The following is a 17696-nucleotide window of genomic DNA, read 5'->3' on the forward strand; positions in this document are numbered from 1 at the left end:
GCACAAACGAATGGTGTATTTCTTTTTGAAATTTAAGAACATGGGGTGGAAAATGGGCGGGGTTTCAGAAAATCAAGCGCGCAATATCTCGGAAACCAAAGCGGCGCAAACGTTCATTTTTGCAGCACAAACGAATGGTGTATTTCTTTTTGAAATTTAAGAACATGGGTGGAAAATGGGCGGGGCTTCATAAAAATCTAACACGCAATATCTCAGGAACCGAACCGGCACAAACGTTCATTTTTGCAGCACAAACCAGCACAAACGCAGCACAAACGAATGGTGTATTTCTTTTTGAAATTTAAGAACATGGGGTGCCAACTTCTCACGGTAGGCAGGCAAGTAGTGATGAGAGTGGTGTGGGAGCTGGTGTTGTGAGATCAGAGAGCGTTGAGGAGAACATCAGTGATGTGCAGACAGTACTCGTTGATGATGATGTAGCTGATCGTACTTGGGAGCCAGGGTGAATTAGGGGCTTCATCATCATCGGGAGAAGAGGGTGGTAGCTTGCCCGTGCAGCAGCGGAGCCAGAAAGTTGCTAGCGTAGCCGGGAGTCAGCAGGGTGGCAGCAGTGGGAGATCGGGAGCCAAACATGCCCGGGTAGATCACCCGCTTTGCAGGAGCCTACCTGCCCGGAAAGTAGTGGTGTAGGGGTTCACAGAAGCATTGGAGGTAGTAGTCAGTGCGGAGTGTTGGGTGTAAAATCACCTACTCGGCAGTGTGGCAGTTTTTTGTTAAGCCGTCGGAGGGGGTGAACAGGGCCATTTGTAGAATCTGTGGGCAGAAAGTGAAGCGTGGCCAGGGTGCCAATGTTGGCACCACCGCCCTGCGTCAACATAAGCAGCATCACCATAAAGTGGCCTGGGAGAATCGTGGCTCCGATGTGGTGGTCCAGTCTGCTGCCGCAACCGCTGCATCACCCAGTGGCATGCACCCCATTGCAGGCAGTTAAGGCTCCACCACCTCAGCTGAAGGGAGCTGTTGGTCCTTCCCATCATCTGCTGGTCCTGATGCTCCTCCTCCTACTCCTCATCACTCATTCCGTCAGCAATCGATCACCGAAGCGATTACTAAGAGACAACAGTATGTGTGCACTCATCCAACAGCGCAAAATCTGAATGTGCTCCTGGCCAAGTTGCTGGTGCAGCAGTCCCTCCCTTTCCAAGTGGTGGAGTCTGCACCTTTCAGAGAACTGATGGCTTGTGCCGAGTCGAGGTGGAGAGTCCCAAGCAGTCATTTCTTTGCCAAAAAGGCAGTACCCAAGTGCACACGTATGTAGAACAGAAGGTGGGCCAGTCCTTGAGCCTGTCAGTGTCTGCCAAAGTGCACGGCAGCGCCAACGTGTGGAGCTGTAACTACGGTCAGGGACAATACATGTCCTTTATGGCCCTCTGGGTAAATGTGGTTCCTGCACAGACACACTAGCAACTTTCACGAATATTTGTGTGAATATTCGTCGTAAATTTGAGAATTCGAGATTATTTTCTTGATTGCGAAAATCGGCAATGTAATATGCGCGTATTGCGCGCGCAATACTGGCGTGGCTCACTATTGCTACATTTTTCAAGCTGCTAGAAGTTTCCTGAGACTGGAGAAAATAGTAGGCATGGTAGAACATTACAATAGCTTTATATGCAGATAAAGTGCTCCAATATATTCGCGATTGCTCAAATCGGCAATTAATGATGCGCAATACATTCAAATTCACATTTTAGCAGGTCTGACTACATATTAGTGATTGGTGCACTAAGTATTGGACAGCAGAACCTATCACACTACCTAACACCCTGCCACTGGAACCTATCAGCTACACTATATCACAAGCTAACCTACACTAACTATCTCCCACTAACTATCTGTATTATATATATAAGCTAACTAACTAACTATCTAATGTAATGACACAGCAAAGCACAGAGCACAGCAATGGCACTGCTGTCTCTCTCAGAACTGAAAAAAAAAATTGCTAGTGATGTTGCTAACCTCAGACAAAGACATTGCAGCCTTCTAATTGGCCCACAAGCATGAAGCAGGGAGGGATCATGGGTTCAGAGGGAAAAAAAAATCTAGAATCTTCGTGAATACGAATACATAGCACTATATTCTAAATCTTTGCAAATTCTCGAAGTGGCAATATTCGCAATTAAAATTCGTGATTCGAATATTCGCGTCCAACACTATCATCCATCCTGTCACAGGTCTGACCGGGCGGACCCTCTGCGCTCACGTTCCTCTGCCATGGCTGCTGTTGCTGAGTGACTGATGAGCAGCTTTCTTCACCCGCCTAGTGAAGAAACTACTCACCAGCAGCAGCAGCTAGACCTGGAGCAGAACCTGAACCAGCAGGTAGTGGCATACTTGGACAGCACCCTGCCTCCCCACATTGAAGATCCGCTGGACTACTGGGCAGCCAAACTGGATTTGTGGCCGCAACTGACAGAGTTTGCCCTGGAAAAGCTGTCCTGCCCGGCTAGTAGTGTGGCACCAGAGCGGGTGTTTAGTGCGGCGAGGGTCATAGTTACCCCAAGAAGATCAGCCAGGATTTCCACCCACTAATGCCTGATGCATCAGACTAGATCATCCATGGTGCCACACCAACACTTTGACAAAAGAGACCGGTTTCTTCTGGCTATCCACCTCAGCTACTATTCTGATGCTGCTACCCGCCTAATGCCACACATCTGATGCCAAGTGGTCCTTTTTTCACCCACCATCTTCAGCTGGTACTGGTATTGCCACCCACCTTCCCACTCTGTCAACGGGTCACTCTGTGGTCTCCTGATGTTGCTGCCACCTCACCACTCAGGTCTCCTGATGCTGCTGCCACCTCCATACTGTCATTGTGCCACCCTGTGGCCTCCTCCTGATGCTGCTGCTGCCGCCACCTCCACACTCTGTCATTGTGCAACTCTGTGGCCTCCTCCTGATGCTGCTGCCGCCACCTCCACACTCTGTCATTGTGCCACTGCGTGGCCTCCTGATGCTGCCACCTCTACACTGTCATTGTGCCACCCTGTGGCCTCCTCCTAATGCTGCTGCTGCCGCCACCTCCACTCTGTCATTGGGCCACTCTGTGGTCTCCTCATGCTGCTTCCACCTCACTACTATGTCATAAGGCCACTCTATGTACTTCTCTTTCTGTTTTCACCCTCACCACTTCATGACTGGGCCACTAGTGTGCCTTTCGGCCTGGCTGACATTATCATTTATTTTACCCTTCTTCTGATCTGTCAGAAGAAAAGAAAAATGAGACGCACAACATCCTGTCTATATAACAGCTGTAAGGCCTGCATGACATGGTCCCTATTTTGCATCAGAATTGGCTTATGATTTGGTAGCCAAAAGCAGAAATGGGTACAAAACACAGAAGACATGCAAAAATTCCATTCATGTGTCATCTCTGTTTTGGATCTGATGGATTACTGACCAAATGCTGACCGAGTGAAGGCGGATGCGCCACAGACAGGATCTGTTTTTTGGGGGTTATTGTTCTGATGGATCAGAGTAAGGGAAAAACAAGTGACCTCAACACAAACTTACTGCTGACACCCACTCCACTCTGTTGGGGGGGGGGGGGGGAGCGAGGCTCTACTTGTATAAGCATTTAATAGAACAGGTTATGTAGAAATCTATGTGGAATCAGTGAATTGATGTAAAAGGAGTGCACTCTTTCACACTATAGTAGGATCTTGGGCCTCTGCACGGTTCTTTATACCTGGAAATAACATTGTTCACACTTGAGTTATTTGGTCAGTTTTGGCCCCGTAACTGCCCAAATAAGTGAAATGCGCAGTGATTCTAAGAACAATGCCTGTCATCTACATTTCACTATTACAGCAGACTCCCTATGTGTGTTACTGCAAGGCACAGTGTTCTGTGTAAAGGCTCTCTGCAGCCAGAAAATAGCAGTTTTCAACGGCTTACATTTTTGAGAAATGTTCTCATCTCTAATTGTTATATTGGAAAATAATAGCATTCTTAAGACAGAATGCAAAACAATGTGGCCATTTAGGGGTTAAAAAACAACTCACCTCATCCACTGATTGCACTGCAGCAGTTTCTTCTATCTTCGCTGAACAGGACTTGCCAAAGGACCTGGGATATGCGTGATGACATCACCGTGTGGGACAGTAAAAAAATTAAATCACCCAAACCCCGAACCCGGAGTTCAGTGAAAAATGTCCGGATTCGGGTCCGGGTTCCCGAACTCGCAAAGTTCGGTACGAACCCAAACTTTGCAGTTACTTGCTGCAATCTTGTTTAATATATTGTCTTGCCCCTTCTCTCATATGCAAGCCCATGAAAGCTGTAGGAAAATTGTGAGACCAAATAAATGACCAAATAAATTATGTAGTTTTATGTAAAAAAAAAAAATTCAGTGGGCAAAATATGGGATGTTTTGCCCTTTGGGTAATTTGTACAGGATTAGTAAAAAATTGCAGGACACCCTTATGTTTCTGAAATAAAAAAGGAAAAGGAAATATCTGAATACTCAGCAGTTAATGGGTGAAAGGCCTATCTTTTAGGCCATGTCCGGAAACATCTTGAAAGCTGCCATATTGGATTAAGGGGAAATTTTTCCAACTGAAAGACGGTCATGTAGCATATGAAAGCAGACCAAAAGTTTCTCAGAAATCAATTGCCGCAGTCAGATTTGAAATATCTCTTGTTCAAAAGTTATCAACAACCGGGAATGTTCCCTTTGATGCACAGCTATTTGACATGTTTAGTGTGTTGTCTCTGGTGCTGACCAAAGAGCTGAAGGCTCAAAAGTTTTGAACTTTCTGTGTTGATAACAAAAACACTCAATATCTCCCAGCAACATTTAGTGAAAAGCACATTTTATCTGGATGCTTCCGCTTTTTACACAAGCCTCATTCACATCTATGGAGCCAGAGCTGCCCTTAGATTGGCTGGCCTGGGCATTGTTCGTATGAGTAGGAAGTGTCTTGGACTACCAATCCACAGCATTGAGAAGAGGTGCAGACTTTTTGGATGGCAATAAAAGAAGCCCAAGAATTAGCGAATCTACAACTAAAAATATGAAAAGAAGGGCACCAGGTAAGTATTCTGTTCATTCCCCAGTTAATGTGAATATTTTTTCTCGAACCAGAGGGTCACTTTAACTCTTCAGTGGCAATAGCGGGGTGGGATGTCCGGTCATCTCACTGTATTTTAAGTCAATATTTTTATACTGAATTGGTGTCTTCCTTTAAAAACTTAGGGTTCTCCAAATCCACACCAGAGAGACAAGGAACAAAAAAAGGAAAAAAAGTGCTGTTCTGCAGGATTCAAATGTAAGATTTGTTTTCTGGCTTTTAGATTTACATTGTGTTATCGCATTTTTATTATATCTTAACTTATGACTTGGCAACAGATACATTTCTACTAGGCCCATACTCTTGATGAAGGAGTATTTCTGTACATCTGGAACAAAATAAGGCAGATTAACTATGCATGTCTATTTTCTGGCGTATGTAGTCACTGCACCACTTTTACCAGCACATACATATATCAGAAATAAATGGTGGGATTCAACTGTTGTTTCAAAATTAACTTATTTTTAAAAACCTGGAATTGTTTTTAGCCTGCATTGTAATACTATATGTTCTGTTGATGAATGTGCTGCACTGGCGGAGAGACGGAGGTACTGTTTGTATATTACACCAGAATTAATACATCATCACATCATACACAGTGTAGGAAGGTGCAAGGGACCGTCATTGACGGAAGGTATGTGTCACCGAGGTTCCTGGCCTCGGTGAAGTAAGAGACGGTATTTGATATGTCAGCAGTAGCTATTGCTGTTTGACACCTTGCTATTTAGTATAGCTGTAATAGCTGATCCGGGATGGCTCTTACTGGGAGTAGTCAAAGTGCTGGGTGGGTGACTACTCCCCACATTCTAGGCCAGGTTTTGACTGGCCTAGATAAAACCCAGCCAGCAGTGTCAGCTGTTGGTGATGAATTGATTACCTCTCTTTCTGACAGAGGAGCTCTGGCAATCACTGGACTGGGATCTGAGCCGTGTGCTAGGGTGGAGGCCTGAGTTTGGGAGGTCTGCTCTGTCCTGAGCAATGCTGATCGGGTGTGAACTAACACCTAGGATAACAGGTCACTGTTTTGCTGTATGAACTGTCTAGGTGTGAACGAACACCAAAACGGCAAATGGACTGTCGTACTGTTTTGTTGCCATAAGTGTGAACAAAACACTGAAGATTTTGAGTTACAAACTGGTCTTTGCCTCTATACTGCGTCTGCTTGTCCTGTCTACCAGAGCGAATCCCCACAACAGTTAGAGACATCTTGTACTATGTGACCAGACACACAGGCTGGTGATTAATGGACTAATCCTCACCCCTACATTGTAAGTGTACAGCAGCTGTTGTACCTCATGTGTGGGCTCTCAAATTGATTGGGTCTTGATTGGCTCTTGAATTTAATTTAAAGGGACACTTCTATCAAAATTATTTATTGCATTAACAATCTATATGTTAATATTCTATTTTTATTTTTTTTATAAAAAAGGGTGGATTGTTTTTGATATATAATTTTTTGCCATCAATATATGTATTCTACTTCCTGTCCTGGCTCTTTAAAGGGAGTCTGTCACCTCCATATGGCCATATACAGTGCTTACATGGCTCTGTAGCACACCTATATAGGATTGTAATGGTACCTTTGTTCTTTTCTTTAGACTTGCACCAAAGTTTAATTCATATGCAAATGAGCCCTCGCAAGTGCCCAGGGGCGGTGTTCAGTGTGTAAGGGCCCAGGCTGCTCTGCCTTCTTTTCACTTTACTCCTCCCCAGCCTCTGCCTTTGCCCACCCTCCGAACCTATCGATGAGGCAAGAAACTTGGAGGGCGGGCAAAAGCAGAGACTGGGGAGGAGTAAAGTGAAAAGAAGGCAAAGCAGCCTGGGCACTTACACACTAAACTCCTCCCCTGGGCACTTGCGAGGGCTCATTTGCATATGAATTAAACTTCGTTTTTCCTGCTGGTGCAAGTCTAAAGAAAAGAACAAATGTACCATTACAATCCTGTATAGGTTTGCTACAGAGCCATGTAAGCACTGTATATGACCATATGGAGGCGACAGACTCCCTTTAACTTCCTCTTTGTTTGATGTTTTAGAATGGTAAACGGTCTCCCTCAGTCAGGCCATCGCAGTGATCAGAGTGGGGTGAAAGCGTGTAACTTAATCAGACATTACACCGATAAGTGAAAGGCTCTTCTGGAGGCCTCTTTTTCTAAGCCTATCAAGAGAACAATACAGCTGTCATACTGTTTGTTGTTCCAATTCTACACCTACTATTATAATATATGAAGATTATATTATACAATGAAGATTACATTGTAGATAACATGTTTACCCCACAGTTGCAGTAAACTGACAATAGGTTGGCTATCTTTGTAGGAGTTCTATATCTCTCTGTGTTAACTGCTACAGAAGGAAAGTATTTTGTATTTCATTTTCAATGGCTTAGCACTGCCAAAATAAAAAAAAAGGAAAACTGGCAAAAATTCAGAAAAATTTGTTTCATTTATGAATTTGTTTAAAATACACCCATTTCCGATACAACGGTGCTATGGTGTTTTAGTAAGGGCTCATTCAGACGGCCGTATTTTGTCTGCAAAAATGCAGATCCATTTTTTTTGCGGACAGTTCAGCATGTCTGCAAAAAAACGGATAGCATTTTTGCAGACCTATAGACTTCAATGGGGCCATGATTTTCTGCCAAGTGTAGGACATGTTTTATTTATTTTTCGTAGCCGTAGAATAGAAGAAAAGAGTCCCATAGAAGTGAATAGGTCTGCATCTAATCCGCAAAAAAATTTATCTGCATTTTTGCAGACAGCATACAGCCATCTGAATGAGCCCTAAATGGGAAGAAAGAGATTTCACTTTCTACCTTTCCTATTTAAAGTAGAGAAAAAAGACAATGCAACAACACTCTGCAAACCAAATAAAGTACATTCATGCCATAGTTATAAAAAAAATATTCAGGTGCTAATACTACGCTTATTTTATAAAGTGAGATGCTTGGCAAATGCATTTTGTACAAAACCATTTGGCCCGTCTGCCAAACGTCAAGGCGATCTCTGTAAGACGGGAACCTAACACTAAATACTACCTGTTATGCGCCATAATGATTTTAAGTAGTTTAAGTATAAAGCTGTGGCCTGCTCTCACTGCATTCATTGGAAGCCGTCTGGCACCAGGAGAGGTATGGAGTGGGTTCGGCATGCATGTTGGTACCTGCATCCCCTGGAAGTAATGGAGGCCATTTTGGCACCAAAAATTGTAAAAGGCAGAGTGGACCCAGCATGCATGTGGAACCAACACTTCCTGAACGTTATGGCGGCTATAATGGCGCATAACAGGTAGTATTTAGTGTTAGGTTCCCATCTTACAGAGATTGCCTTGACGTTTGGCAGACGGGCCGAAATGGTTTTGTACAAAATGCATTTGCCAAGCATCTCACTTTATAAAATAAGCGTAGCATTAGCACCTGAATATTTTTTATAACTATGGCATTATTCTACTTTATTTGGTTTGCAGAGTGCTGTTGCATTGTCTTTTTTCTCTATGTTTCTAGCCATGGCAGCGTGCACCTGTGCATTGGGATGTGCTGACTGCCCCCCCCCCTTTTTTTTTTTTTTTTATTATGCAGGTTTCCTGTTTTTTTTGCATGGGCTAGACTTCCCAAAGTCCACAGCATGGACTGATAGCCCGGATACAGCTCGTTATGTACATGTATGGGGTTATTCTATATGAAATGTCTCCTCTGAAGTGACTAATAGCTTGCAATCTATTGTTGACATGGCAATCTATGTTGTCACATAATGTTAATCAAGGACTGCCAGATCTCAAAGTTTGTTTGGCTGGCATAGTGTTATGGACCTGCCCATGGGGTGTATCTCAGTCCAATCATTGCTCCTCTTCCTATAAATGTCTGTGTGAATGGGAGTGTTTTTACATCAGAACTAAGGAGGTAAGTGATGCTCAGTATCTGCTACAATGACCGATCAATGAAAGGCTTGCATATTCATACTTTGTGTATCTTACCAGGTGTCTCACAATGAATCTTCTACATATTTGTGCTGTGTTAATACTAGCAAGTGTATTAACACAGACTAATGCTACTCCCAGCCAAGGTAATTCTCCTCCTTTTATTACTTCCAGCATTACACTGCTCTGTAGATGAAATGCAATGTATTTGTATGATCCCATTATTGAAGTCATTTTCTTTGTGTAATATATATATATATATATATATATATATATATTAATAATAATTTTAAAAAAAGGAACAGTACCTGCACAGATAATTGCAGGTGCAAGCTACCATAGCAACTATGTATAAAAACAAATAAGTAGCAGCACACCACTAAATGCACAAAGGGTGGGTAAATAGGTGCATGTGTGAACAGGGTCAAATACATGACTATCATACTTACTATTAGGTGGAGTAGTAGCTCTTAGCGCATATAATTGATCAAAAATATATCGGGCCCATTTGCCAAACGTCAAGTTGGCTTCTCATCAGATGGGACCTACTCTAACACGGAGTGTCCAGCTCCATTGTTACTCTGATTAAATGGGTTTTCTCATCTCAGACAATGGGGGCATATCGTTAGGATATGCCCCCATTGTCTTATAGGTGCAGGTCCCACCGCTGGGACCCACACCTATATCGAGAACGGAGCCCCAAAAGTGAAGGAGAGCGCACTGCGCATGCACAGCATTTATTTAAATGGGGCTAAGCCCATTGCCAGCTATTGCCGTCTGCCCCATAGAAACGATTGGGAGCATGTGCAGCGCATGCGCGGCACGCTCCCATTAACTTCTATGGGAGATGTGGGGATAAGCGCTTGGTGGTGGACGGACCCCGGGAAATCTGGAGTCCTCCAGCCACAGCGCTCCCCACTCTATTCTCGATATAAGTGCGGGTCCCAGTGGTGGGACCCGCACCTATCAGACAATTGGGGCATATCCTAGTGATATGCCCCTATTGTCTAAGATGGGAATACCCCTTTAAAAGCACCAGGCAGGTGGGCGGGAGTGCTAAGTTCCACAGAGGATGCCTACTCCTCTACTATATATACATAATAAAAAAAAGGAACAGCACCTCCACAGATAATTGCAGGTGCAAGCTACCATAGCAGCTATGTAGAAAAACAAATAAGTAGCAGCACACCACTAAATGCACAAAGGGTGGGTAAACGGGTGAATATGTGAACAGGGTCAAATACATGACTACCATACTTACTATTAAGCGGAGTAGAAGCTCTTAGCGCATATAATTGATCAAAAATATGTCGGGCCCATTTGCCAAACGTCAAGTTGGCTTACTAATACTCTGCTTAATAATAAGTATGGTAGTCATGTATTTGACCCTGTTCACACATTCACCCGTTTACCCACCCTTTGTGCATTTAGTGGTGTGATGCTACTTATTTGTTTTATATATATATATATATATATATATATATATTTACCGGATTCCCAAAAAGTTGGGACACTAAACAAATTGTGAATAAAAACTGAATGCAATGATGTGGAGATGGCAAATGTCAATATTTTATTTGTAATAGAACGTAGATGACAGATCAAACGTTTAATCTGAGTAAATGTATCATTTTAAAGGAAAAATACGTTGATTCAAATTTTCACGGTGTCAACAAATCCCCAAAAAGTTGGGACAAGTAGCAATAAGAGGCTGGAAAAAGTAAATTTGAGCATAACGAAGAGCTGGAAGACCAGTTAACACTAATTAGGTCAATTGGCAACATGATTGGGTATAAAAAGAGCTTCTCAGAGTGGCAGTGTCTCTCAGAAGCCAAGATGGGTAGAGGATCACCAATTCCCACAATGTTGCGCAGAAAGATAGTGGAGCAATATCAGAAAGGTGTTACCCAGCGAAAAATTGCAAAGACTTTGCATCTATCATCATCAACTGTGCATAAGATCATCCGAAGATTCAGAGAATCTGGAACAATCTCTGTGCGTAAGGGTCAAGGCCGTAAAACCATACTGGATGCCCGTGATCTCCGGGCCCTTAAACGACACTGCACCACAAACAGGAATGCTACTGTAAAGGAAATCACAGAATGGGCTCAGGAATACTTCCAGAAACCATTGTCAGTGAACACAATCCACCGTGCCATCCGCCGTTGCCACCTGAAACTCTACAGTGCAAAGAAGAAGCCATTTCTAAGCAAGATCCACAAGCTCAGGCGTTTTCACTGTGCCAGGGATCATTTAAAATGGAGTGTGGCAAAATGGAAGACTGTTCTGTGGTCAGACGAGTCACGATTCAAAGTTCTTTTTGGAAATCTGGGACGCCATGTCATCCGGACCAAAGAGGACAAGGATAACCCAAGTTGTTATCAACGCTCAGTTCAGAAGCCTGCATCTCTGATGGTATGGGGTTGCATGAGTGCGTGTGGCATGGGCAGCTTGCATGTCTGGAAAGGCACCATCAATGCAGAAAAATATATTCAGGTTCTAGAACAACATATGCTCCCATCCAGACGTCATCTCTTTCAGGGAAGACCCTGCATTTTTCAACAAGATAATGCCAGACCACATTCTGCATCAATCACAACATCATGGCTGCGTAGGAGAAGGATCCGGGTACTGAAATGGCCAGTCTGCAGTCCAGATCTTTCACCGATAGAGAACATTTGGCGCATCATAGAAACATAGAATGTGTCGGCAGAGAAGAACCATTTGGCCCATCTAGTCTGCCCAATATACTGAATACTATGGATAGCCCCTGGCCCTATCTTATATGAAGGATGGCCTTATGCCTATCCCATGCATGCTTAAACTCCTTCACTGTATTTGCAGCTACCACTTCTGCAGGAAGGATATTCCATGCATCCACTACTCTCTCAGTAAAGTAATACTTCCTGATATTACTTTTAAACCTTTGCCCCTCTAATTTAAAACTATGTCCTCTTGTAGCAGTTTTTCTTCTTTTAAATATTCTCTCCTCTTTTACTTTGTTGATTCCCTTTATGTATTTAAAAGTTTCTATCATATCCCCTCTGTCTCGTCTTTCTTCCAAGCTATACATGTTAAGGTCCTTTAATCTTTCCTGGTAAGTTTTATCCTGCAATCCATGTACCAGTTTAGTAGCTCTTCTCTGAACTCTCTCCAAAGTATCAATATCCTTCTGGAGATATGGTCTCCAGTACTGAGCACAATACTCCAAATGAGGTCTCACTAGTGCTCTGTAGAGCGGCATGAGCACCTCCCTCTTTCTACTGGTAATTCCTCTTGCTATACACCCAAGCATCATAAAGAGGAAGGTGCAGCAAAGGAGGCCCAAGACGATTGAACAGTTAGAGGCCTGTATTAGACAAGAATGGGAGAGCATTCCTATTTCTAAACTTGAGAAACTGGTCTCCTCGGTCCCCAGACGTCTGTTGAGTGTTGCAAGAAGAAGGGGAGATTCCACACAGTGGTGAAAATGGCCTTGTCCCAACTTTTTTGGGATTTGTTGACACCATGAAATTCTGATTCAACATATTTTTCCCTTAAAATGGTACATTTTCTCAGTTTAAACTTTTGTTCTGTGATTTATGTTCTATTCTGAATAGAATATTAGAAGTTGGCACCTCCACATCATTGCATTCAGTTTTTATTCACGATTTGTATAGTGTCCCAACTTTTTTAGAATCCGGTTTGTATATATTACAGATATATATACATGATTCTGTAATTTCAATGGATTATTTTAAACTATTATTAATCACAGAGGACTATAACAATTATCCCTCCCCAACAACTGCAGTCCTTAAAGGATTTGTCCACTGTAGGAAAAAATGTCTGCTCTCTTTCACTAGCCATGCCACTCAGGAATTCAGTTCCCTTGAAGTGAAGGTGTTGAAGTATGTCATTTTTTTTTTTTTTTACAGAAAGCAGCCATGTTTTTTTCTTACTTTGGACAGTTGTAGGTGGATGAGTGATATTGAGTTTCTCATGCTGTGTATTGTTGATAGATGTGAGGCGTAGCCACAGAGCCCCTCTCTGACTTGTCCTAAAACCTATTGTAACTCAAATTAAAAAAATAATAATACTTCAAATATAATTCTGATTGGATTTGAGCTTAGTTCAGCATCAGGAAAGGTAAGCAGTGGTTGATGTTACAGAGGTCATCTGACAGATTTAGCATAGCACAGGACTGAGAAATCTGCACGGTACTGTGTTACATGGCAGCTCTACAATTAAATTATAGAAAATGTTTTTTTAAAAAATCCAGACGCAAATCTCTTGTACTTGAGTATATGGAGTACATGGAGTATAGGAGAATATAAGACACTTTAGGAAGAATACTTCTCTCTCCTCTTTATCAGATTCTGCCCACTTTTCCCCTTCACTAACTCTCATTCACTGCTCTAATCTGTCTTCACTAAAGATGGGCTGCCTGCTCACTGAAGGATCAGGTAACATAGAAGTCTATGGAGAGGGAAAAGACAGAGGCAAAAAGACTGACACAGAGACTGTTGCTGATTTCATTTCACTGTTGGATATGCCTCTAAACTGCTTAGCACTGCCATATAATGTCTTCCATTACTGCTGCTGCTTCCAAGTGATCGAAAGCAGAATCTCCTGTTTCTCCATGTCCTGTGCATGGGCAGTCATGATGAGCAGCTAGTCTCCATCCACCAGCTCAGAGAAAATGTAGAATTACAGATAGAGATTCGACAGGGAAACTGCTAAAAGGAAATGCCACATAAAGTCATATGATGGCCAGAAGTCATATAATGAAAATAAAAAAAACCGGCATGCAGAAGTATTCGTCCAGCCAAAAGCCAGCATTTATGCAAGAAAATAATCGGATCCCTGTCGGATCTCATTATAGAATACTTAAAAGGATCTAAAAAGTAAACAATACTGGCGTCTTTCCTGATTCAGCCAAAGGCTCGTTACGTGTCCAAATGAATACAAATAGTAAAGTAAACTTGTGGTTACATGACCTGCACTTCACTTTTAATAACGTAACACCAATCCCGTTAATCAGGATTCCACACTTTAATAGTGTTTACGTTATGTACCTTGACTGCACTGCTACGCTGTATGCTGTACTGAATATTGTATTGCAGTATATTGGATACTGTATTGCTGTATGTTGCATTGAAATGACTTAATTTTTTCTTTACCAGGAGAATTTATTTTGCACAACGATGTTATTCTGAGTTCCACCAGAGAAGCAAAGAAGCTGGTAGACGACGCATACTTCCAGACTAGGACTAAGTAAGATTAATACAGAAAGAAGAAACTAAAAACTACACTTGTGTGCAGAGGGGAGGGTTATGCCAAGGGGCAATAACTGAAATCTTATAGCCATAGGAGCACATTTATTAACAGGTTTATGCCACAAAAGTAGAGTAAAAAAAAGTTGCAAATTATGGCGCACATCATATTTGTAGAAAAGTAGTGAGAAAAGTGGATGCAGATTAGCGATAACACACCTCATATTTACTATAATCTACATCAGAAACTCACATAAATCATAGTTAAAATCTACATCAACTCATAGCATATGTAACACTAGTATTAGTATATCTGCCGGTAAACCTGACTGTCTTAGATTTCAGGTATTGGAGGTGGGGCGTCAGTCACCAAGGAAAGGGGATTGGGACAGACGCATTTTACAGAAAGAGGCCCAGTGGATTCACAGGTTAAAGACTGTGAACCCACTGGGCCTAAATGAAAAACTGACCTTTGGCTGCTTCATATAGGCAAAATTGAGGGTTGGGGACATTGGGTAGAAAATTACCCACTAGAGTGATCTAGAAGGGATGATCCTGAGTCACTAATGAATGTTGACATGGACCCATCCTGGATACTACATTTTGGCCATAGACTTGAGATTAGAACCCCTCTGATGGTGGTGTGTTGACTCCTGGGTTCCCTTCTCTGGCTTGTGTTGCTCCCCTCCACTTCCAGGCACTCCTAATATTGTTATAAAATGACCTATCAATCCTGATCCCCATCTGAAAATTATTGGTTTCCCTCTGTGTATTAACTGTACATTCATTATTAATTTTTGATTTTTTTTAAATATATATATATTTGCACTTCTCCCACCTTATATCTGATCCACCTTTAGGTGCATTCCCCCGTTCCTCTATGGATGTGTATCCCATTTGGGAACACATCTGCAATAGTATTTCTCCTATGATGGAGCGGAGGTCCTTGCGTTCCACTGTGGAGCACAGGACATGGGTAGTTTATACTTGCTCCAACCGAGAAGCAGTGGTAGTAGGCTGGATGCTGGGCCTCTCTAGTGCGTGTCAGGCTGCAACGTACAAGGCCTTCACTTGCTTCCGCCTAGCAGGGCTGTGATTCTACCTCCGGTGGGCGTGCCATGCTGGAACGCATGGGTTGTGGCGCGCTCCCGGTGTAATGGAGGCTAAATACTGTGACACACAAAATGGTAGAAACTTAATGCACAACAATACCAATTTCATACATGCGACTTAGCCATCACTATAGAAACTGAAGATATCACTGTACAATATCCAGAGTTGCAATGCATCAATTGCATGTGCCTGAAGAATGTACTAGTGACAATATAGATTTATATGAATTCTCATTAATATCATTGAGTCAATCTCTATGAGTCAGAAAGTACAATGGGGGGAATTTATCATCCCTTTTATGCCTGGTGTAAAAAAGTTGTGACTTTTTAAATGCCATTGCTCCTAAATCTAGGGCCAGTGGCATTTTTACACCACTTTCGTAAAAGAGGACATGGTGGGGGCAGAGTTTGGAAGGGGCCATTGGCTCTGGCACATTTATCATCATTTACATCAGTTTTGGTGTGAACGATGACTTAAATCTTCACCAGCTACGGGTAGTATTTTTCAGTTTAGGCGCATGCACTACTAGAACATGCCCCTAATTAATGTCAAGGCTCATCATAACAACTTTCGGTGGTGCAGGGAATATCAAAGACCAGTGTACAATGCCAGTCTTTTATAAATCCAACTCCCACATATTTTGCATATTTTGCGTCAAACATTTTTGCAACCAATATATCTTCAACATAATTTTAGGTTAAAGACACGATCGAAAAGGGAAACTGCAAGATTTCAAGATGTAATGGCATTCTTCAAGCAACCTGTGGGAACAACCAGAAATGTTATCCGATCTGCAGATTACTTGGATGTGACGCTCCAGCTAATAACTGAAAAATTGAAAACTACCCAACCTGGCCCCTTCAATGTTTCAGGTATGTAAACATATTGTACAGTGGCAATAGAATAGAAGTCACACCCGGGCACTGGTTCCAGAGGTGGCACACAGGTTCATCTGGCACATAGGAATACATCGTAAATGGCACAGGGTAGGTGGCAGGTGCTTTTTTATTTGGACCGAGGAGCTTCTCGTTATGCCTCTGATACAATAGAACTAAAATCTACTTATAGAAAGTAAGAACTGCCTGCCTGTTGCTATATTCAATTCAACTATAGTGAAATATACTATAAGGAAGATTTATTCAAAGCAACCAGTCAAAAATACTGTCCAAGACTAATAAAGAGTGGCCAACCCGCGGTGGAGATCATACTTACCTGGTCCCTGCCTCTGGGGTCGGTGTCTATCACTCCCAGGCCTGGATCTTCCTCTCCCTACAGCGCTGAAAACAATATCCGTCGACGGGGGAACACAGTCTGCTATAGTAACCTTCTCCCCTTGCCTGATGTCACCAGTTGTCGTGACACAAGGGGAGCAGGTCACAGGTTTTCAGTGCTGCAGGGAGAGGAAGCTGGGAGCGACAGACACTGAATGTGTAGAGGGCTTTACAGTATTCATTTATTGCTGACCTAACCCCAGAATAGGCCGTCATTATCTGAATGAGGGGAGTCACACACCCTGTACTTTCTCCCATAAGATGCTGGGAAGTAGCCCAAGCGCTGGATGGAGGCACCAAAACTAGACAGGGTCGTCCATTGTGTATTAGACAGAGCTGTTTCCTTTAGTGCTGCTCCCATTCTCTGAATGGAACCAGTGTTGTAGTAAATAGCTCCATTCTCTACACAATGAATGGAGCAGTGTAGTCCCAGTGCCTATTTCTAGCCATAGGCAAAGCTACTCTCGAACAGATGATCAGTGGGGGTGCCAGGTATTTGACCCCTGCCAATTTGATATTGGTGGCCTATCCTGAAGATAGGTCATTAAATATTATGTAAAAATACTGGAAAACTCCATTCATTTTCATTTTATTTTTTTTTTAAACCTTTCCAACTAGTGTTGGACAGCTCCAAATTAAATGAATTGACTTTGATCCAAATTTAAGGAAAAATTTGATTTGCCACGAATCTGAATTTCCCTGCGCTTTATGGTAACGAATCGTTTTTTGTTTTTTTCCCTAAAATGGCTGCTGCATATGTTTCAAAGTGAAAGTAAGGAGCCCGGGAACACAATATGAGCCATAATGGCATGCAGCCAGCCAATCAACAGATAGCTATCCCCTGTGATGTCAGAGCTCTATGAATGCCTCATTCCATGCAGTCATCTCCATTTCACTGTGGACTGAGCATAGGGAGAGACGTGGCAAGCGCTAGGGACAGTATTGTAGAAAACTTTTAATTGTACAAAATTGGGAGAGTTTTTAGACACTGTAGGGAGACTGCAGGGACAGTGTAATCGACCTGTGCATCTGGTTCAACTGCT

General features: G+C 42.6%; 1 protein-coding gene across 1 annotated transcript in view; it reads left to right on the plus strand.

The window, feature by feature from the left end:
- LOC122931840 (myeloperoxidase-like) overlaps window positions 1-17696 on the plus strand; it is a 64101-nt gene that overhangs the window by 16592 nt on the left and 29813 nt on the right. Inside the window, exons 3-5 of the mRNA XM_044285895.1 lie at window positions 9075-9160; window positions 14180-14270; window positions 16079-16254. Of these exons, the coding sequence (XP_044141830.1) occupies window positions 9075-9160; window positions 14180-14270; window positions 16079-16254 (353 nt within the window). The remainder of the gene's footprint in view (window positions 1-9074; window positions 9161-14179; window positions 14271-16078; window positions 16255-17696) is intronic.

The sequence above is a fragment of the Bufo gargarizans genome, chromosome 3 (genome assembly GCF_014858855.1).
Source record: "Bufo gargarizans isolate SCDJY-AF-19 chromosome 3, ASM1485885v1, whole genome shotgun sequence".
Classification (NCBI taxonomy): domain Eukaryota; kingdom Metazoa; phylum Chordata; class Amphibia; order Anura; family Bufonidae; genus Bufo; species Bufo gargarizans.